This window comes from Pezoporus flaviventris, unplaced genomic scaffold (genome assembly GCF_033815535.1).
Source record: "Pezoporus flaviventris isolate CSIRO_AGI_PZ_B2104156 unplaced genomic scaffold, CSIRO_AGI_Pfla_v1 ptg000093l, whole genome shotgun sequence".
Lineage (NCBI taxonomy): Eukaryota > Metazoa > Chordata > Aves > Psittaciformes > Psittacidae > Pezoporus > Pezoporus flaviventris.
Genome location: NW_026892641.1, coordinates 1,849,076 through 1,869,683, shown reverse-complemented (window position 1 = coordinate 1,869,683; position 20,608 = coordinate 1,849,076). Strand labels below are relative to the sequence as shown.

The following is a 20,608-nucleotide window of genomic DNA, read 5'->3' as shown; positions in this document are numbered from 1 at the left end:
GGACTGCATTTCCCCAGCACCTTTTTGCTTTTTAATACTCTTCTTCTTTTAACCCATTTCTAAGGTGCATGTTGAACTCCTACTTTTTACGGTAGACCACTGGCAGACCTGTTGCTATGGCTTTATTTTAAATGGCAAATAATTTCCTTGTTTGGAGTGTTCTTTTGTACATGAAGTTCCTGCATAAAAGCATGGTTTGGTTGATGTCGACTGAGAGTCAAGCTTTGCTCCAGTCTTCCTGCATCTCGGTCTGCCTCCAGTGGAAACTAGAGGCAGCATCAGCAGCTGGTCCAGATTCAGTGCAAGGGGTGACTTAGGATGAAAGTGGTGCATTTGTAAAAAGAGGGGTGGCTTTAAGGGAAAAAACCATCAGTTTAAATTCACTGCCTGCCCTCACCATCATTTCTGCTTTCAGGAGTTGTGTTTTACGGAAGCCAGGGTGGCTTTTGACAGTGAGAAAAGGATTTCAGTGGTGTCAGCAGTGGTTGTGAGGATAAGGGCAGCATTAATCCTCTAGTGACAGCACCTCCAGCTAGGTTGTTAGTCCCACCTAAGTCCTAATGTGTGTGTAAGCCTGGAACCACTTCCCTAGTGAAGCCCTAGGGTCAGCACCATGCTTTGCCTGGTTGGGATTCGGAGCTGGAGATCTGGTCCAGGCCAAGTGCAGAGCAGTGTCTGTAACTGCGCCTATAAGGAAAAGCATTTTCATTTCATTATTTTTGGGCTAATTGCATTTGTCAGTTGTAGTCCTGCTCCTGAAATCAATCAGGAATGAAGTTTTGTTTGGCTGTATTTGAGAGAAAGCACATTTCTAGTCTTCCCTTGCCCCTGCAGCAAATGATAGTAATAACAAATCCATATTTCTGCTCCTCGTGTTTTCTGTTATATAGATCTCTTTACTGTGATTACATGAGGAGCAAACAATGCAGTGTTCTTTCTTTCTTTTCTTCCAGCTTTTCTAAATTAACCTTATTGACTCCAGTATTGCAAGCATTGTTCTGGATGCTGGGCTATGTGGGAGGCTGCCTGAGCCTCGTAGGGGGAGCAGAGCTGTAGTGGCAGCTGATAGCGCTCTGCTGTGCCTGCTGCCTTTTCCATGGATGGATTTTTGGGCCACCTTGGTGCATTTTCATACATGGGAGCAAAGTGTCTTCACCACCATCATGAAGATTTTTGCCCTCTTATAATCAGAGCACCCGACTAGGTCGGTACTGGCTGATAGTGGGTGGCTGTGCCTTTGCCCTGTCTGCTCCTCAGGGCTGTCCCTGGTGCAGAGCTGAAGCTGTGCTGAAGCATTGTAGAGCATGTGATTGTTCTTCTTCTCCCCTTTAAGTAAGCAATATATATTCAAGACTAAAATTAAAGATGCTCAGGAAATGAAATTGCTCACATTGCTTCTCCTTGGTGGGGAAATGATTTCCATCCCTGCTAATGGAGAGAAGGAGTCCTGCTCTTGGGTCTGAGGTGGGGGCACAGAATTAGCAGCAGCCACAAAAATGGGAGGAGAAAAGATAAGTAAGCAAAGCCAGGGAAAGCCTCTGAAGGTGTTTGTGTATTGCCTGTGTTCCACCCCGCAAGGTTTTCCTAACATCTGGAACAGCTGAACGCATGCCCAGCGCTGGATGTAGGGTTATTACCAGGAGAACTGCAGAGGAAAGGAAGCCCCAGCACCCAGCCAAAGGCTCTGTGTGGCCAATGGATTAACTGCAGCAGGGGATAAACCTCCTCCAAAGCCTGTCATAATAGAGGGATATCCCTGCCTTTACCCTGATACTGAGTCAGTGTGCTTCAGCTCCCGGGCCAGCTCGCAGAGGAAAGAGGTGAAATCCCAAAGAGGCTATGAATCCTCCAGCCTTTCCGCAGGAGAGCAGTGGGGTTTGCTGGCAAACAGACCGCTGAGGCCGTGGGAGATCTGTGCCAGAGCTCTGCAAATCTCTGACTGTATCTCTCGGGGTGGAAGGAATTAAGACCATCCGGTTAAATAAGCTTTTTGGGAGAGGACAATCCTGAGCGCGAGTGAGCGCAGAGACTTAAAGGCAGGGATTCAAATTCCTATTGCTGTTGATTCATTTAATGTGAAGCACAAAAAGCGGGGACGGAAGGGAATTCTGGAGTAATTTCAGGATTGTCTCTGAAGAAAGCCCACTGCAATAGCCTAAAGGCAACATGGAGATGAGCAAGCTCTGTGAGGTCTATATATGAGCGGAAAACTGGCAGTTTTGGGGCCAGCTACTGAAAAAGCACCTCAGGCAGCTGATGGTATATGAGAGAGGAAAAGCAATGAAGGACCCCAAAACACCTGCTAGCTGCAGGCTTTCTTGGCATTGGTTGGGTTGCTGCTTCAGCCCCTCCTTTTGCTCATCTCCTAAAGACTGATCCCTGGGCTCATTGCTCAGCTGTGCACCAAATGGGACCCTGGGGCCCTGCAGGAGCCCCTGCTCCCAATGGAGAGCCATGGAGATGTCCTGATCTCATAGAGAGGGGGTGGAAAGATTGCTTTATTGGTGCAAACCATCAGAGCACAGAGGTGGGGAATGCAGAACTGCTTTATGTTTTTCTTGAAAACTAGGTTAATGTCACAGTTTAAAGCGAAATAAAGGAGAAAGGCTGGAGGTGAGAGAAAACACATATATATAATTTCTCAGTTACTGCTCCCATAGTTTTCCAATTTGACTGTTTGCCTCTCGTGTGTGAAAGCTGAATCTGAATCCAGGCTTTCTCAGCTCCCTCCCTGTTGACCTCGTCAGAAACACTGAATGCAAGAGGAAAGAAGAACAATAAATTGCCTTATGTAGCTCCAGACAGGAAAACCCGGCATTTACCCTCACCGGCAGTCTTTCCCATCTGCTGCCTCACTGTGCTGCCGCTGGGTTACCTCAGTCAGAAAACTTAATTGAGGCAATGTCTTGTCAGGAGAGAATCATGGAATCATAGAATGGTTTGGGTTGGAAAGGACCTTAAGATCATCCAATTCCAACCCCTTGCCATGGGCAGGGACACCTCACACTAAACCATCTCACCCAAGGCTCTGTCCAGCCTGGCATTGAACACCGCCAGGGATGGAGCATTCACAGCTTCCCTGGGCAACCCATTCCAGTGCCTCACCACCCTCACAGTAAAGAACTTCCTCCTTAGATCCAATCTAAACTTCCCCTGTTTAAGTTTGAACCCGTTACCCCTTGTCCTATGATACAGCCATTTGATACAACCTATTTCGCTCTTAGCAGAACCACACGGGGCTTGCAAGATTGGGCCCGGTGTCTTTCTAATAATAAGCTCCCTTCATAATATTTCTCATTCATACGCAGACAAACACGTCTCTGTTGTTACTCCCTTTGCTTTCAGTAGCTGTGTTGCAGTAATTGTCCTTTGCATAACCATGTGTGTTTAATGCCTAGATGCATAATGAGGGAAAATCTCTGCTGCTCGAAGGTTGGACTAGATCTAGTGTGGGAGAACAGAAGGATTAATCCCCTGCTTTTTCAGACAAGGAGATGACAGGAGGAGACTAATGGGAGGTTTTTAACAGTAGTTAGAGACTTAACGGGCTGTGAGCATTCCCTTCCTGTCATTATAACCCGAGGTAGGGAGCCGGTGTTCATTCAGAAGCTGTGGCTGAGCCTGTCCTAGCCTGTGTGCCGCTCACTTGATGGCTGGGGCTGGACCTCCATCGTTTTTAAGCACCTTTGTAGCACAGGAAGCGCAGCATAATTTAGCTCCCTTAGATGCTCCTATTCACTTGCTCCCTTTTCGAGGGAATAGTGTTGCAGGCAGGCAGCCAGGAGCTCAGCAGCCTGTCTCCTGCCTCAAGCCTTTGAGTTTTGAACTTGCCTGAAGAGCAGAGCAGAGATGGTGGTGGTGTGCGCAGGAAACGCTCCTGGCTTCTCACTACTTGCGGGCTCATGATGGGAGCATCTGGGGCTAGGGTTTGGCCAGGGTCCCCTCCATGCCTTGCCCCAGGAGGGCAGCAAGGTGTGGGGACCTGGCCCTGCAACACAGAGCCTCTCTCTGGTGTGCAGCACAGCCTGGTTCAGCACTTCCCTGGGGCATCCTTCTGTGCCAAGAGCTTCCTTATAAACTGCTTTACAGTGAGTAGTCTGCCACTCTCACCCCTTTCCATAGTCAATATTAATAAATGGCAGTTGAGTGAGTGGGGGAGCTGTGTTTATCCCATGGATGCCAGGCAGACAATGAACCTCATCTGGCCCAGATGGCACAGGCTCTCCTCCAAGCAGATAAACAGGGCTGGTGCCATTGAAACCGGCCCAAACACACGGAGTTACAGTGGTAGTATGGCAATTACAGCGCCTCCAGTGACCATCTGGACACACAAACTGATTTTCTATTTGGATGCTAAAACCTCTCCTATGTCTCCAATATTAGCCATGTATGGGGATGCTAATTGATTTAATTGAAGCTCTCAATGTTGAGCCGTGGGTATTGCCAACCTTTTCAGTGTAGGTACGTGATGGACGTTAATGTCTGTTTGAGGCAAAGAAATAAGGGGGTGCGTGCTCTGCTTTTGATCTAGTTGCAAAAGGAAGGTCGGTCAGAGACCCTGGAGTATGGGACTTGCACAGGCTTCCTTAAGCAAAGGGACAGAACTTTGCTGCTCCTAGTAGGGCTGGAGTTGTGTTAGCTTGTCTGTTGATTTCAATCAGATGTTCTCTTTCCATGGTTTATTTATACATAAACGTACACGTGTTAGATTTTGGTTATATGAAAAATGAATTGGTCAAGCAATAATAACCTTTATCTTGTACTTTAGTAGCCATCTCACAACTCTGGTTACGAGCCATGTGCCAGGTCCTGCGCAAATAGCGTAGCACAAAAGCAAACAGGCATTCGGAGACTTCCAGTGTAACGAGAGCCCTCTCTGTGCCTTTGGAAAAACTGCTTATTTGGCTTCTTTTCCCAAGAAATCTTAATGTTTTTCATCGTTTCAAAAATCCCCAGGTTTGGCCTAAAAGACATTCTCATGCCAAAAAAATTATCCAAGTCTTTTTCTTGATATGACCTTCTGCTAGTTAATGGACAAAAATAACAGCAAAAAGAGAAAAGCCCCAGCCTTGCAGCAAAGTTATCCACCTAAAGATACAGCCAAAGGTGACCTCTTGCAGAACTGGCATAGTCAGAACCACTTGTATTAGAAACTATTCCCAGGTGACCTCAGACTGTTACTTAGCACTGGGTAATAGTCTTGATCATTAATGCGCTTCATTGTGTTAAGGATATGTAGTAGTGTAACATCTGCAGGATGTGAGCCCCAGGATAAGCAGCGTCCTTAGCACTTTACCTCTTCTCCTGTAGCTTTTTGCCACTCTTCTTGGGGGAAATGTCTGGTATTTTGATCCTATGCTTTCTCTTGCTTAAAACGGGAGGGATGTAGAGGCTCATGTTAATGCCTTAACCTCCTGTTGGTTTTGCTCTATCCAGGTCCTTCATTAGCTGTTTAATTAGAAACATGGGCAAGCGTGTTTTGTGAAAGGCATATTGAGTTTGGAGGGAGTAAAACAGCTCAGAGGAGGCACCTGCACGCAACCAATGACTGGGAAAAGGGGGATGGCTTTGGGGGTGCTGCATTTTCAAGCGCAGGGCTTGTAAGCAGAATGTAGCACTGTTCCCTACAACTGTGGTCCTGTGCCCATGTGCCTCATGGCTAGTGTGTAATTAGCCTTAAGCAGCGTAATTAGTCTGGGAAACAGTTCTTTTTCCCTTTGCTAGAAGGTCCGTGTGTCCTCCCCTTGCTGGATGGATGCTTGGCAGAGTGAGCAGGACCCCGGTGATGCCAGCAGAGCCATGCTGGCTGGTCCAGGGTGTACCATGTGGTGCTGCAGCATCATGGGAGGTTCTGGGATTTAAAAGGTGCATGTTGAATTGGTCTCCCAGATGACAGGCAAGTCCTTTAGACCCTTTTGGCTCATTAAGTGCATGGCTCCCATTATGCCAAAAACTCCTGCAAAGCTCCTTGAATAGGTGGGATTTTACCCTCTCAAGGGGCAGGACTGGCACCTAAATGCCACTGCAGAGTTGGGCTGTATCCATTTTCTGCCTCTGCTTCCTGTCACATGGAGGTGAGAGCACTAACAAATGGCAGCAGAGGGGCTTTGCCTGGAGCACTGCAGGCAGGGATCCAGGCTGTTTCAGAGAGTCCTGTGCAAACAGTTGATAGTGCAGACTCAGTTGCCCCATGATTGCGTCCTGGAAAGAACACTCTTGTTTGTCGTCATCAAATCAGATGAAAGTGGCATCTGGCAGTTGCATTTGTGGTGTGCTCAAAAGAGGATGCTCTGTGCCAGAGGTAGCAGTTTCCCAGCCTGCACCCAGCTCTGCTGAGGTGACTGCTACCCTAGCATTAGTTCAGAATAACCTCTTCAGCAAAGTCATCCTGTGCTCCTTAGTGCAAGCTTTCAGGGAGGAAAGAAATCCTCCCATCCCAGCTCCTTCTAATGTGTGTTTCCTGATTGTTTCCTGATTGTTTTTCTTATAATTACCCACAAACTGCTTGAACAGGAGCTGAAATGCTTCTCCATGACTGGCAGGAGCACAACACCCACTGATGAGTCAGGGGAAGAAGGGTACTGGGGAAAGGGAGGGGAGAAGATGGGGAAGAATAGCTGCCAGAGAGCTGGGGAGTAAATGACGTTTGTTTAAAGACACATTAGAAGATTAATGATGGGAGTCAAAGTATGAAAGCAACAGGGACTAAATGCTGTATTAATGGAAGCCATTTTCTTTGCCATCTCCTGCAGGAAGTCTTCAGGAGTACAGAAGGGGGGAAATCACTTTACAGTAATAACTGTTACTTATCTAAGAGAACAACCTTGGATGTATCAAAATGTGAGGTTCCAAGGTAATATGTGCATCATTGCAATCATTGTCATCCATTTAAAAGGCAATTTCTGTGGTGGTGAATAGATGGAGAAAATAGTCCCAATCCTGCAACTGATTGTAAGCAAGGTTTATTTTGTTATTATTGTTATTAGTTAGTTCCAAATCTGGTAAGACTGTGTTAAGAAAAAAAGGGAAAGACTGGAAGAGATGGAGCTGATGACCCCTGCAGAATTTGTTGGGACCATTTCATGGGCTTAGTAGTGACTTAGGGCCTCATCTTGGCTCCCTCCAGAGTCAATGTCAAATGTCCTGTCACAGCTTTGTTGATTCACATCCCACAAAGAGCAGCGAGCAAATAGGTGACGTGATCTTGTAGCCTTGGAGAAGTGCTCCTGTTCTCTACCTGCAATTCACAGTGGTGGAAGGTGACTACAGTGTTGTTGCAAGTACAGGGTGAATGAATAGGGCAAGCCCTGAGGATAACGGCTGCGCTCAGTGACTCTCCTGATGTTAGCTGCATGCACATCATATAAATAAATCACACACATTCCCATCTGGGGATGTGCAAGTGGCCTCTGGCAGGAGTCGTCACTCCACCCATACAGCTGTCCATGTGTGGTCAAGCGAGAGGGTAATGGGCCATGTACCACAAGGATTGTCCTGGCACATCAGCTCAAGCCAAGAGGCTGTTTCTGTGCTTGGGTAGAGTGAAGGTGAACAGGCTGTGCTCCACAGGCAGAAAATCTGTTTAGCACAAAGCATGAGCCCAGTTCTTTAGCAGGAATGGGGATGAATGATTCACGAGGAGGGGTTGGGGGTAGCAGGAAGGGTGATGATGATGCTATTCTCCATGTGGTCAAAATATAACAATAATACCTGATTTTTAATCACCACTGGGTTTGTGAGCAGGTGTGATGGATGAGCCTGAGCAAACCATAGCCTCCCGAGCTGGCTTTTCACTTCAGAGCAACTAGTCCACTCTCTGAAATACTGGAGCTGTGTGTAACTTGTTGGGCTGTGGGAAGAAGGAGCAGGAAGTTAAAAACAGGGGAGAAAGGATCTGTTCTGTTTTCACAACGCTTGGATTAGAATAACTGTTGGACGTGAGCTTCAATTCATCCTGGTTCAAAGGAGTGCTTGAGTGGGAATTTTATCTTTAAACCTCAAGCCTCGCAGAGTGAACTCCCTCATAAGGGCCAGAGGTTTTCCTCTTGAAGCCTGCATGCGTGAGCATGGAAACTTGGACTGTGATGCACAAAGTGGCAAGTAGTGAGTGATGAGAAGGGGAGGTCTGGGTGTTTGATGGTGAGACAGCAGTTTGCTGAGCCTGGACATCTCTCACATGGCAAGAGGCTGGGGAGGATGAGAAAGCAGCCCTGTTTCTCCAGGCAAGTTCTGCTAGCTGGGATAATGAGAAAGGATTGCATCCGCGAGGGCAGCTGACACAGCTCGCTGTCTCCAAGACGTTTTCAGTGTTGTGTTAAGACACCTTTTACAGACTTTGAGAACTAGAGGGAATGTGGTGCTGCCTGCGGCTGGCAACCCTAACTCTTGATGTGACAGCAGCAAGAGCAGACCCCCAGCAGAGAAGCCTGGGCCACCCACTGAAACGCAAGCTGGTCTCAGCCTTCTCACAGCGGGAGGGTGCCTTGGCAAGGTTCCCTCCCGTCCTGCCCTCCCCTCCGGTGCGTGCTTGGGCTCGTAAGTGTGGCTGGATTGAGCTCTTGCAGGTATCCTCATTAAGGTGGTTGGAAGTAGGAGGATTTAATGATATGAACCATGAGTTTAATTAATCAGCATAAATGTTGCTTATTTATTTAATTAAGCTTATCATTGTGATCCCGATCTAGTTCCTTGCTGCATTAATGTAACTAATTCAGTAACCTCTCCAAGAAGCATCATAACAAACTACAGGAGATGTAATTCACTCCGCTCATCCTCTGCTTTACAAGTGGGGCTGCTTCTGGTATGCCTCATTCATGACCCAGTGCTGGCATTGACTCCTCTCTGATCCCACCAGCTGCTCCTGTGTTAGCGCGCTGCTTCTTCCATCACGCCTAGCGTCTGGAATAGCTTTTCCTTTGGGTTTCTTTGACCTTGTTCACTCAGAATTTTTGTGTCTGATTTAATCTAGTCTTAGGCAGAGGAGCTTTTTCTTTATCCTTGCCTTTTGCTATTTTTTTTATTCCTTTTCACTTGCCCGTTCCTGTTTGTGTAGCGTGTTTAAAACTCTTCCACATTGCACAGCTATAGGGGGATCTGTAATGAGCTCCCAAGCTGAAAGCTTTTGCTGTTTGCCTAAGAGTTGTTCTTTACCTACATTGAAGAGTGTTGTATGAGAAACCTCAGAGATTCTTTGGGAGAAGTTTCAATAACTTTTAAGGATTTTGTCATTGTTTTCTGTTGCGCCGAGGGCTCTTCAGGCACCGTTTATCGCCCCACACAGCGGTGGTCTGCAAGGGATGCTAAGACAAATTGCCTTGAGCAGGGATGTTACTGTGCAACACTTTAGTCACTTAGGTCTCTGTAGATCCCTTCTCTTAAAGTTATCTGACAACAAAGTGTGGCTGCTTCTTTTTCCAAAGGAGAGCATGCCCAGGAAAGTTTAATGTACTGTAACTGCTGCATGCTACCTTCAGATCTTAATTCATTTCAGCTTTCTGGAGTATCTGCATGTTTCTTGACCTCTTCAAAATGGACCAGGTGGTCCATTTGCTCCATGGAGGTACTGTGAGGATGGATACCTGAGAACCTCACAGGCTGCATTAGAGACAGAGTCTGCAAGAGGTGCCAGAGGGCTCAGTGCTTGCGGCAGGTGATGAGCCTCTGGAAACCTTGGTGATGTGGCTGAGCTGGTTCAGTTCTAAGTCTCAGAAGTGATCATTTGGCTTAGGCACTGAACTTCTGTGGTCATGGATTCAGTGCAAGGCAGGTGGGCACAGGTGCTGATTTGGGGTTGAACAGGAGCCACTCTGTACACAAGCAAAGGAAGAAAAAGCAGTTCTCTTCAGGCAACACAGCATCATTTTCTTAGCAATCAAGTGTATAAACTGGGATTAGATGCAGTTGCAGCTTGCTGCTGAAATGAATGGAAAAGGAGGGAAAACCATGTCAGAGTCCAGGGAAAAGAAACTACCTGGTTTATTTTCCCAATCCAAAAGCCAGGGGAAGAAGTCATCGGGGCTGGGGGGGGGGGGAATGCAGTGAGCAGAGCATGCTACAGAGGAAAGGCAGGAAGACATTAAAGTAACCTATTAGATTGCTGAAGGCTGAGTGGCAAAAAATAAATAACTAGAGGCTGCGTAGATTGGTGGATATTGGATCTGAAGGGCTGCCACATCTGGTGTGGCAGCTCTTTAGCATCTCATTTCAGCGTGACTCAGCAGGAAAAGTTGTTTGTTCTAACAGGAAAGCAAAGAGATGCAAACAGTCCCCAGGCGCATCAGCGAAGGGCTCAGGTGTCATTGGTTTATAATTGGATCAAACTCTTCCATGTAGTTTAATACATCTGGATCTTCTGCAACAGGGGTGAGGTTCCCAGTGTCACCTCTTCCGGCCCTTGTTCATCACTCAGCTTCTCTGTGATCACCGCCTACTCTTAGGCCATACTGTCTGTACTTGCACATCTGTGCACCACATCTGGGCAGTGTGGGGTTAGGGAGGTGTTTATAGGTAGTGAGATTTTTCTATGGAGAGGGTGCATAGAGAGCAGAGATGCTAAAGGCCAGGTTGATAGAGGCAAATTATTACCTGATTTAGGTGCTCTGAATTGCCCTCTGTAGGTCCTGATGCTTTCCACTGGCTATAAAACCCCCAAATGTAGTTTGAATCTTCCATTCAGGCTGTGCTCAGCCTTGTAGCATTGACCCTGGCCGCCTTTTATCTTCATACATGTTTCTTTAAATATGCTGCTCTTTCTAGAGATGCTCTCTTAATAGTGCTTACTTAGTGATGCACTTGGATGCCTGTAGATTGAAGCAGAAGTGTCACATTTCAGTGGCAGTAAGTAAAAAGGCTGAGGTGCTAAACAAGGATTTCTGAAGCCTTCTGGCATAGTAACTCTGTATATTTGCCATGTGGTCTTGCAAAACCTTGAGGAGTCTCTTTATCTCTTTTTGCCTTCGTTCTTCATCTATCATAAGAGAATGAAAGTCATTCCACCTATCATTTGTCTGTCTCGTATCTTTAAAGGAATTGTCATATCTGGTATCTACATCCAGCATGGTAGGTCCTTGTCCTTGGATCCATCATTTAGAGGTTTGTAATAGTAGCAAGGGCTAATGATTTGTAACAAGAACAGAACTGGTGCAAAAAACCTATAAGCTGTCCATATCACTGGATGCAAAACCTTACATCTCATTGCTACAGCAGATTTTTTTCCCCTTCTCACCTTGACATTGGGGGTACATCCTATTTGCTATCTCTGGGTATTCAATTAATCAGCTGGCTGAGGGAAGCCTGGAGCCGGGGCCTGGCTCTTATGTACTCTATCATTTGGTCTGAGCTGTGCAACCTCTGCAATGCACTGGTGTTTGCCAACCTGGGAAGAGCCAGCAAATGGTGCCAAAGCCATCGCATCCTTGAAATAAGATGCTGAAAGAAGAGCAAATGCGCTGTAAATGCTAAGATTCCAGGAAGGGTTAAGAGGAAAACGGTCACTAAAGGCTCCACATAAATAAGTGGAAATCCACTGGCTTTAAAGGGGCCCCAAATTCCTTTAATCCTGACGCTTGGAGGTTCAAGGAATGGCTCCCTCTGCAAAAGGCAAAGTGTCAGCTTTGGAAATGTTGCTCTCCTTACATCGCTGTCAATCAGTAAATCCCAAAGGATTGCAGAAGGTTGCGTGTGTGCTGGAACAGCCTTGGCTGCCATTGAAATACAGCCACTTCTGGAGATGGAGCTCTGAGCTTTGTGGTCATCTGTCTTGTTTAGGTATAGAACATGCTTGTTGCGGGGTGTGATAAGGAAAGCATCCCGTGTCATCTGGGACTCTGCAGTGGGTTCCTTCCCTGCCTGCCCATCCTGTGGCAGGCTCTTTCCCACTCCAGTGGCTGCTGCCTGCTCTCAAATGCAGAGTCCCACAGCTACGCTGTGCATTGCCATCTCTCAAATCTATGATTATAACTATAAATCCTGGTGGACTTCCCCATTTGTTTTTTGCCTTTTTGTTTTTTTCCTTAACTGAGGATTTTACACATTGTTTCTTCCGTCCTCATCCTTTTTGCTTGCCTGGAAGTGGCACTTGGGGTTTGTGTGGTTATTTTTCTTGTATTCATACTCTCCACTGACTTAATTAAGTTCTTGCTTGTTTCCTGGTCCTGACAAATTTATTGTCCCCCCCCAGGGCTTCCCAGTGCTCTCCTCCTCAAAAACGCAGCTGCTGCCAGTCACCTGAGACCATGAAAACTTACTTTCCAAACTCAACTTGACATTATTGAAACAAAAGATAGACAGGGAAATGATGTTCCTGAATCCAGCCAGGGTTTTTAGGCTGGTTTCTTAAGAAAATAAGATTTAGGAACTCAGACTGACCTTGTGTGGATGTGGGTAAGCATCTCTCCAGTGCCAGTTTGACAGATAGGCTTCTCAGTGATGCAGGGAGCATCTGTTATGAGTACGTTCTGCTGTGAGCAGAGCTTCAGGGAAACGAGAAGGCAGCCCACCGCCCCACATACACACATGCAGAAACGGGATCGTGGTGGCTGGAATAGTCTTCTTTCTTGATGGAAGATGTCTGACATTCCTAAGAGGCTCTTCCCTCCTGGTCCCTATTTGCTTCCATGCGCCTTTGATATTACCATCCCTGGGTGGTGTCCAGGGTTCATGGAATGCCTTGGTGTGAAAGGGGTCCCACCATGCCTTCCTGTTGTTCCATTTTTAGCATTAAACCTTCACCTCCTTCCCTTTCTCTCTGCCAAGCCCTGCCCTAATGAGATGGAGAGCCCTTCTTGTGCTATCTTCCAGCCCGACCTGCGTAAGGGCTTGCACATCCCCTTCTGTCAGAGCCATAATCCTTAATTCCCTGCTGCAGCCCTGCCTGTACACCTCAGGAAGGTTAAGTCAGTTATTCCTCCTTCTCCCTGCTTTTTTCTCTTCTTTTTTGGGAAGCCTCTTGAGAGGTTTTTCAGGGATTAAGCAGGACTTGTCTGGTTGCAAACACTCTATTTGAATTCACAGATCAGGACTTTATCCATAGCTACAGCGTGCCTCAGGTTCATGGATACCTGTAGGAGTTTTCCTGTTGGCTTTAAAAGACTTCATTTCTGGACAGGGCACTTCCATTTCAGACCCCTTTCTTATCCCTTTGTGCTCTTTCGCTTCTGTCTTCATGCTCAGGGTGTTTGCTGGCTGCCTGGTAGTGAGATTTGTATTCAGAACATCAGGTGATCTTATCGGAAGAGCAGGACCTTGTCTCATTACTGGGTTATCCTCCCCACATGTGACGCAGAGGAGTGAGAGGCGAGATGAGAACTGTCCTGCGGATGCCTGCTTTCAGAATGGCTGCCGAAGTTCCAACCCTTCTGGGCTACAAACAGCTATCTCTGTTTGATGTAGATGTGAGCAGAGGAGGGAAGAGTGGTCCAGCAGTGCTTTTACCTTCCTGGCCTAGAGGGACAAGGTTTGCTGGGGCACAAGGGTGAGCTGCCCCATCTGAGGCTTTGCATCCCAGCACTGTGACAGGTCCAGCACAACTGACAGACTCGGGGAAGGCAGCAGGGAAGTGTGATGGCATTCTCCATCTTCCTGAAACCTTGGAGAGTGTTACTCTGATTTTATGTACACAAAGTGATTATTAAAGAAGAGAAAAGAGAGGTTGTGTTTCAAGCAATAGAAACAAAACCCCTCAGCAGTTTTTATCATGTTTCTCCTTTTCTCCCCTGAGTTCACTCTCTCTGGATAGCAGAAATGAAAGGAAAGCTCCATTTAAATGCAGATTTGAAACGTTGGCCAAAAGCAATAAATAGCCCTCTGCTACAGTGATCAGGCAAACATTATCAAGTCTCTTTGTGAAGGAGATTTTATGTTGGGAGATTTTGTTTTTCCTTGATGAGATCCTCTTTCCTCTCAGAGCAATAGCATATTGATGACTTCTTGCTTTATTTTTAAGCAGCACTTCAGAGATTAGAATGGAAACACAATCCCACCTGTTTCTCCACTGGAGCTGTACTTGACAGCCCTGTAATGAGGAAGTCTCCAAATTTCTTCTCCTTTCCTGTGTTGGCAGCCTGAAGGGCTGATATCGTGCTCAGCAGAGGGGAAATGTGCAAAATAAGGCAATCCTGCAGCCATGTTTAATCAACTGACCTTCAAATGATCTGAAGCCTCGTGATTTCAGAGCTGGTTTCTGGTTCGTGAAGTCAGGAGCAGCTCGAGGTGGGTCTCTGGTGATAAGAGATAGTGCAGGTGGTTGGAGAGCAGCAGGAAGGAGAGATGTGGAGGTCTGGGGTGATGCCCCCGTGTCCCAGCGCATCTCTTGAGGCTGGTGTTCCTGAGCAGGACATCAGTGCTTGAAGAACAGAGTGTTTTCTGGTGTGCCTTGGATCCAAAGGCTTCCTGCTTTTGAGACCGAGGCACTGATATGCTTCAGTGGTAAGCATTGGATCTTCTAGGTGTCTAAACCTGGTTGAACTTGAAGTTACAGCTCTTAATTTGAAAGTCCATTCATAGCGGGTATGTAGAGGATTTGAGGACTGTGTTTACAGTATAAATCAGAGGAGGTTGTAAGTGTGATCATAATCTGTCAGAGGAGACACCTGAGATATATTGCGTATAGCTCTAGCTTTTTAACTTGGAGGAACAGGTCACAAACAGGGAAATATCATGTTTACTAAGCCAGTGTTTTGCTAAATCTACATCTTCAAGCGATGACTTGAGATGGCACTTGTGTTTCCGAGTGTGGCTTTACATCTTAATGGGATGATAAGCATCTGGGAAAACAGCAATGCTTAACGGAGTTAACAGGGAAGGGTCAGCAGAACGCTGTTGTAGCAATGTACAAACCTCCCGGTGGCATCTGTTCCCTGTTATTGTTAGAAAAATGCTATTTCATTAGATCGTGGTTGGATCTGGCATTAAGCAGTGCCATGTAGTAAAGCTTGCAGTCGCATTAGGCTTGTCAGAGCGCGTACGTTGTGAATCTGGCTGGTGGCAGGTAGCGCTCTGGGGAGCCGCATGGCTTGTGGGAATGGGAGAGCAGAGGCTCTGTGCTTATTTAGCCCTGGTTGAAACCCAGCTGAGGGGGGAAAGGATTACATTTCCGTGCTGTCTGAAAGGGGCTGGTGCCTTCATCATTAGGATGAAGTTGCTGCATCTCAGCCCGGCTCTGGGAAGACAGCTGTCTCCACCACTGAAAACACACCAGCTGACAGCACTGCCTGCCCGCCTGTTTGCTGGTTTAGGTAAAAAGGAATAGGACTGGATTGTTTGAGGTGAGAAATCAATGTTCTTCTCCTCCTGGAGAAGTTTCTCCAGGGTAAGAGGCGAAAGGGCAGGAGAGTTTGAGCATCTGTCTTTGCTACCGTGGCTGTGCTCAGCTTGAGTGGAGGATGACATATAGGAAAGTTATTGAACTCTGCTTTTCTCAGAGGGCACTGTCACATCATCTTGCATTTCTTCGGCTGCCAGTAATACTCTTTTTGTGGTTCTTACTGTTGAATCATTAACTCTGAGGGTTGCATTTGAAATATGTCTTTGATGGAGATTTTCAGCTCAAGTCACTTATTGCTTGGATGTTAAGAAAGTGTAACCCAGCTATTTTCAGTGCATATTCAGAGCGATAAACTCTGATTTGTAGCCTCTTGGCTTTATGGGTTTTGTATTAAGTGTAAAGAAAACCTGGGCATGTAGAATTAAAGAAGAATTATTACTGCATTCAGGGTGCATATCTGTGGCTGGAAAAGATGTTTCCAGCCGGTCCTCCCTGACTTCACTTGAAGCTGTTTGACTTTCACTCCCTGGGAAATCCTATGCAGCCCTGAATCGGGCATCACAGACCCAGGTGTTCCTGGCTCCCTCTGAAATACTCTTCTCATAATTCATAGAGAAGGCAGCCGAGATTGGAGACATTTATTATGATGGGGAAGATAGAAGTGATTTTTGAGGCCAACAAAGTTCAAAGACTTTGCTGTAAGCCTTCAGGATTAAAGATTTACTTGATGCATCTTCCCATATTTAATAGACAGGAATAGATGAAAGGGAATTTCTGTAAAGATTTTCGTTCCTACTTAACGATGCCACTATTAGACGAGCTTTGGCACCGTGTCCCGAGACGTGAAGCTTTAAACCCAACCTTTTTTAAACATTAAGTGACCTTTTTCATCTGCTAGCTTAATAAATAAAGATTAGTTCAACCTCATTACCTACTCCTGTTCTGGGGGCTCTTTGAATGGTTGGTAAAACTAACTAGCCTCCCAAAGTGCGAGTGAACAAATGGTGGTGGTTTTCTATCCGAAGGCTTGCAGGGAGGTAGGAAGCAGTAATGTGGTTTGATGAGTGCCTAAGCTCTAGGAGTGCCATCACCACTTCCATCCTGGCATTTAGGCTGTGTGGGTCCTTTCTCATCCTAAACCTGCCACTTGCTGGGAGCACTTCCACCTTCCCCTCGTATTTGCTGCCAAGGTGGAAGGCAAAGTTCCCATTGAATCAGAGCAGAGAAGAGGACTTGTTGGGGTTCAGGTTGGTCATTTTACTCAGCTGTAGGGAGCTCGTCAAGATTTACAGAATTAAGAATGGAAAATCCCGTCCTGAATGGAGACAGAAAACCTTTGTGCAAACCTTTTTGCCTCGGTGGCCTGAGGAATTGACTTGAAATGCTTCGGGTTTTGACGCTTTTGTATTTAAAGTGTATTTAACTATACATTAGCGAAAGTCAATTTTGTTTGGAAACCGACACTTGAAGGATCTACTTGTAAACGTTTTCCAATGTCGTGATTTTGAAGCCTTAAATGAGAAAATAATGAATCAAAGAATGCTGACACACACTCCCCAACCACTGATCTTTAATTTCGCTATGTCAGCACCTCGAATGTAAGCAGCACTTGGTAATGTTCATCAGATCCAGTACATTGCTTTACCCTTTCCTGGAAACAGGGCTGTAGTGAGGAGCTTGCACACATCAGGTAGTTTTGTGCATGAGGACTTTCTTCTCTGTCTGCTGCTGCTGCGGAGCTGGGCAAGCTGCTTGCTGGGGCACTTTAGCTTCCCTGCTGCTTTGTCATTAAGATCCATATCGATGCTTAGCAAACCTGTGATCCATGTCCCTGGCCTTAGAGGAGAGCACAACCTTCTTTCTTGCATAATGAGATTAACTGCCCTAGCTTTACAGATAATGATGGTGCTTGTGTGTTAGCTGAGCACCTGAAGGACTGGGAATGTTCACCAAGACATCTGTGCATATCGTACAAGAAGTATTGCTGTGCGTTTCTTTATCAGTACTTCAGCTTAGCTCCCATAAAACTGGGATAAAGTAGGAAAAGAAGGAGTTTCTTGAGTGGGTATCATCAGGATGCAAGTAACTCGGACTAGCTTGGATATGCTTCACCAGTGGATTTGGTATCTAGTTACCTTCTACTGTGGGAGTCAGGGCAGGATGAGGAAGCAGAGGTGCTCTGCAGCTTTATGAGAGAAGGGATCCCGTTGGGATGAGCATAGCAAAGCTGAGAAAAGAGCCCTGAAATGCGATGCAAATGGGTTGTAGAAATTGGGCTATGCTTTGAGGTTTGGGGTTGGTTCAAAGCAAGGCTCAGGGGCAGGAAAGCCAAAGTAATGGGACCCTGAACCTGAGACAAGTTTCTTTGTCTAGGCTGTGTAGGAGGAGACCTCCTATTAGCAAGGATAAACCCACGGGGGTGCAGAAGATGTGCCAGCTCATAATGAAACACTGTGATGAATGCTCGATTCTAATCTCATTTTGCCTTCCGTCAAGGAAATAAAAATACCCCACACTATCTCCCTGTGCCGAACACAGATTTGAGTGGGCAGGCCCAGGAGCTGAGTTCAAGAGTCAAGTGCTTTCTGTTTGACAAATATTTGTCCCTTCCCACCCACGGCTGCCCACGTGCTTCCTGAAATATTCCAGCTATTAGCACCGTACTAACGCGCTCTCAAACGAACAAACCGAGGCTATCTGGGGACGTTTTCCCTTTGTTAGGATGCGAGGCAGTGCCTGGATCTGGGCTGCTTGGGGCAGCACGGGTGGACGTCCCTCTTTAGAGCATCCGGTGCGGGCGGCTGGCTGTGCTGCGGTGGGTGTTAGGCACCACCAGGTCCCCAGGCAGCGTGGGTGGATGTGTCGTGCTGCAGTGCAGCAGCAGCTAACACAGCCACTGCTGCAGAGATGTGAACACCCACATGTCTGGCAAGACCTGGCAGGTGGGCGAAGCAGCAGGAAAGGCCGCACGATGGAGGGAGGATGCTCTAACAATAGCACAAGTGCTGACGCGGTGGTTGCTTGCGTGGCACTGGAGATCCCAAAGGGAAGGGAATGGAAAAGTGGAAAGCCGAGCCGGGTCCCTGCCAAGCGTAATCTTTGCCATCGCTTTTGCTTCCGCAGCTGCCATCCTGGATGACCCCATGGAGTGCAGCAGAGGGGAGAGGCTCTCCATCACGCTGGCCAAGAACCGCATCAACCGTGCTCCCGAGCGGGTGGGGAAAGCCAAGGTGGAGGTGGACATCTTTGAGCTGCTGCGAGACAGCGAGTATGAGACAGCGGAAACCAGTAAGTACCCCTCCGTGGAGCTGATCCTTCCCCACTTCTGCTTTCTGCTGGCTCCCAGGAGGTGCCTGGCACACTGTGCAGAGGATAAGTGTGTGATAGCCGAGGGAGGTACAGAGGGCAAAAAGCACCTCTGTGCTCCTCTATAAGCACTGGAAAGAGCAACATGTATTGATTGATCAACACATCACTCTCTGCAAAGACCCAGACCTGCCCTCGCTGCCTGAGCACAGTCAGGTTTGGTGCAGGGGTTTGGTACACTCTGGACGCGGGTGCAGCATTCCCTTGGGAGCTGTATTGGATCTTTAGCAGCACTCGTGCTGAGTTCAGCACCAGCCATGCATTTGGAAGGGCTGGCTCTGCCTGGCTGCATCCAGCGCAGGTTACAGTGGCACATTAACAGGAGTAAGCTTTGCCACCATGCAGCCCAGTGGCTTGGGACAAATTATTCCTTTAATCTGTGTGTCAATAAACAGAGGTAATGGTACAGGAAGCGATGCTCCTTTGTGAAGTACTTTATAGTGTGCAAATAAGAGATGATGGGCAAGTTTAGTGCAATTAAGTTCTTTCTAAAACCCCACAGAACGCTGCGTGTCAGCAAACACGATAGCTTTTTCAGTGCTTCAGATTGGCAGTGGGTTCGTTTACACAAGGGGAAGTTTTCAAGGGATGTTTGAAATCATGTGGATTAAAAAGAGCTGGTTTTGAAAGGCAGCATACTTCCCATGTTGCTGTCCTCGTAACACAGATGGGTCTCTGCTCTAGTTGCTCCTCTCGATGCCCATCGTGCCAACTCCATGCTGATGACTAAAAGGAGAAGTTGATGGTTAGTGGCCACAGACCTCTCAGGAGCCTGAGGGCAAGAAACCAAAGAGATCTGTGAGAGGTTCTTCCTGTAAGAGGGAAAATCCTTTGGAACAGGTTATGGTCCCTTTAGACCTATTTTTAAGATGACCTTTAGAGTTCAATGGAGGACTATTACTTTTTATTACAAGTTAGCTTGAAAAAGCTGGAGAAATAATTTTAAGTAATAGGGATTTTTAGGCTCATTTCCTAGTGGTTCCCTGTCGCAAGCCTTTGTAATCTGCAGGGTATCCCCAAAAGGTGTGGCAGCCTGGTTTTTCTACGCAGCTTTGGTGTTCTGTACAGCACCGAGCATCCCTGTGTCTGGGAGGCCCCATGGAGCACGGACCCAGCGCTGCTCAGGAGCAGGTCTGTGGGTATGTGGCAGAACGGGCTCGATAGGCCTGTGAGATCAGCAGATTGCTCCTTCATTTCCTGAATTAGTGTTTGCATTATTTATAGAAGCATTCAGTTAATAAAAGTGCATTTCAGCAAGTACCTGTATGGCTATTTTTAGAGCCTGTCACCCAAGAGGCAGTCTAGATTAAGATCATCGCATGCAGCATCACGGAGACTGTTCAAAACAGCAGCTCTCCACCTTTTGGAGCTCGCATCCCTTTTAACTTCTTCTTGGGCTTTCCCATCTGTTGAGGCTTGCATACGTCCTGCTTTCCCCTCGCTTGGCAGAGCCGTAGGGTGAATGCAGCCTTACTGGCCAGACCATGCAGAAGGGATGGGGACTGCCTGGGTTTCCATTTTTCAAGCAGGGGAATATTAATTTGCTGGGAAATGAAGTATTATGCAAGAAAATGTGGATTTCAGCAAATGTGGTCTTCAGGGAGAATGTGGAAATGGGATAAGCGAGGAAGAGGCAATCTTCTGGTTTGAGTTTTCACCTCAGGGTGATTCTCTTTGTTTCCTTTACTTGAGCTCGCAGAGTGTAAAAGGTAGAAATTGGAGCAAACTGATGTGGTTTTGGTCAAGTAAATATTGACACAATTTTGCAACGTGTTATTTGCCTTTTCTTCAGAGAGAAAAGTCTCTTAAAGCCTTTTGTACAAAAGGAGAAATCCGTGTTCTGCATGGCTTCTCTATTAATGTCACTGGAGTTATTCTTGATTTATACTGGTAGTAGAGGAGAATCAGATCCTTTAACTTACATTTCAAGGCTTTCATAGCTTTCAAATGTCTGCCTTCTCAGCTTTAATAAAGCGCTTG

At 46.8% G+C, this 20,608-nt stretch overlaps 1 protein-coding gene across 2 annotated transcripts in view; it reads left to right on the top strand.

Moving 5' to 3' along the window:
* Nucleotides 1-20,608, top strand: part of GRIK4 (glutamate ionotropic receptor kainate type subunit 4) — a 179,340-nt gene that overhangs the window by 91,763 nt on the left and 66,969 nt on the right. For both annotated transcript variants that reach the window (XR_009747314.1, XM_061475992.1), the window contains exon 3: nucleotides 18,386-18,550. Coding sequence is in view for 1 of the 2 variants with exons in the window: in XM_061475992.1 (XP_061331976.1) it covers nucleotides 18,386-18,550 (165 nt within the window). In the remaining variant the exon portion in view is untranslated. The remainder of the gene's footprint in view (nucleotides 1-18,385; nucleotides 18,551-20,608) is intronic.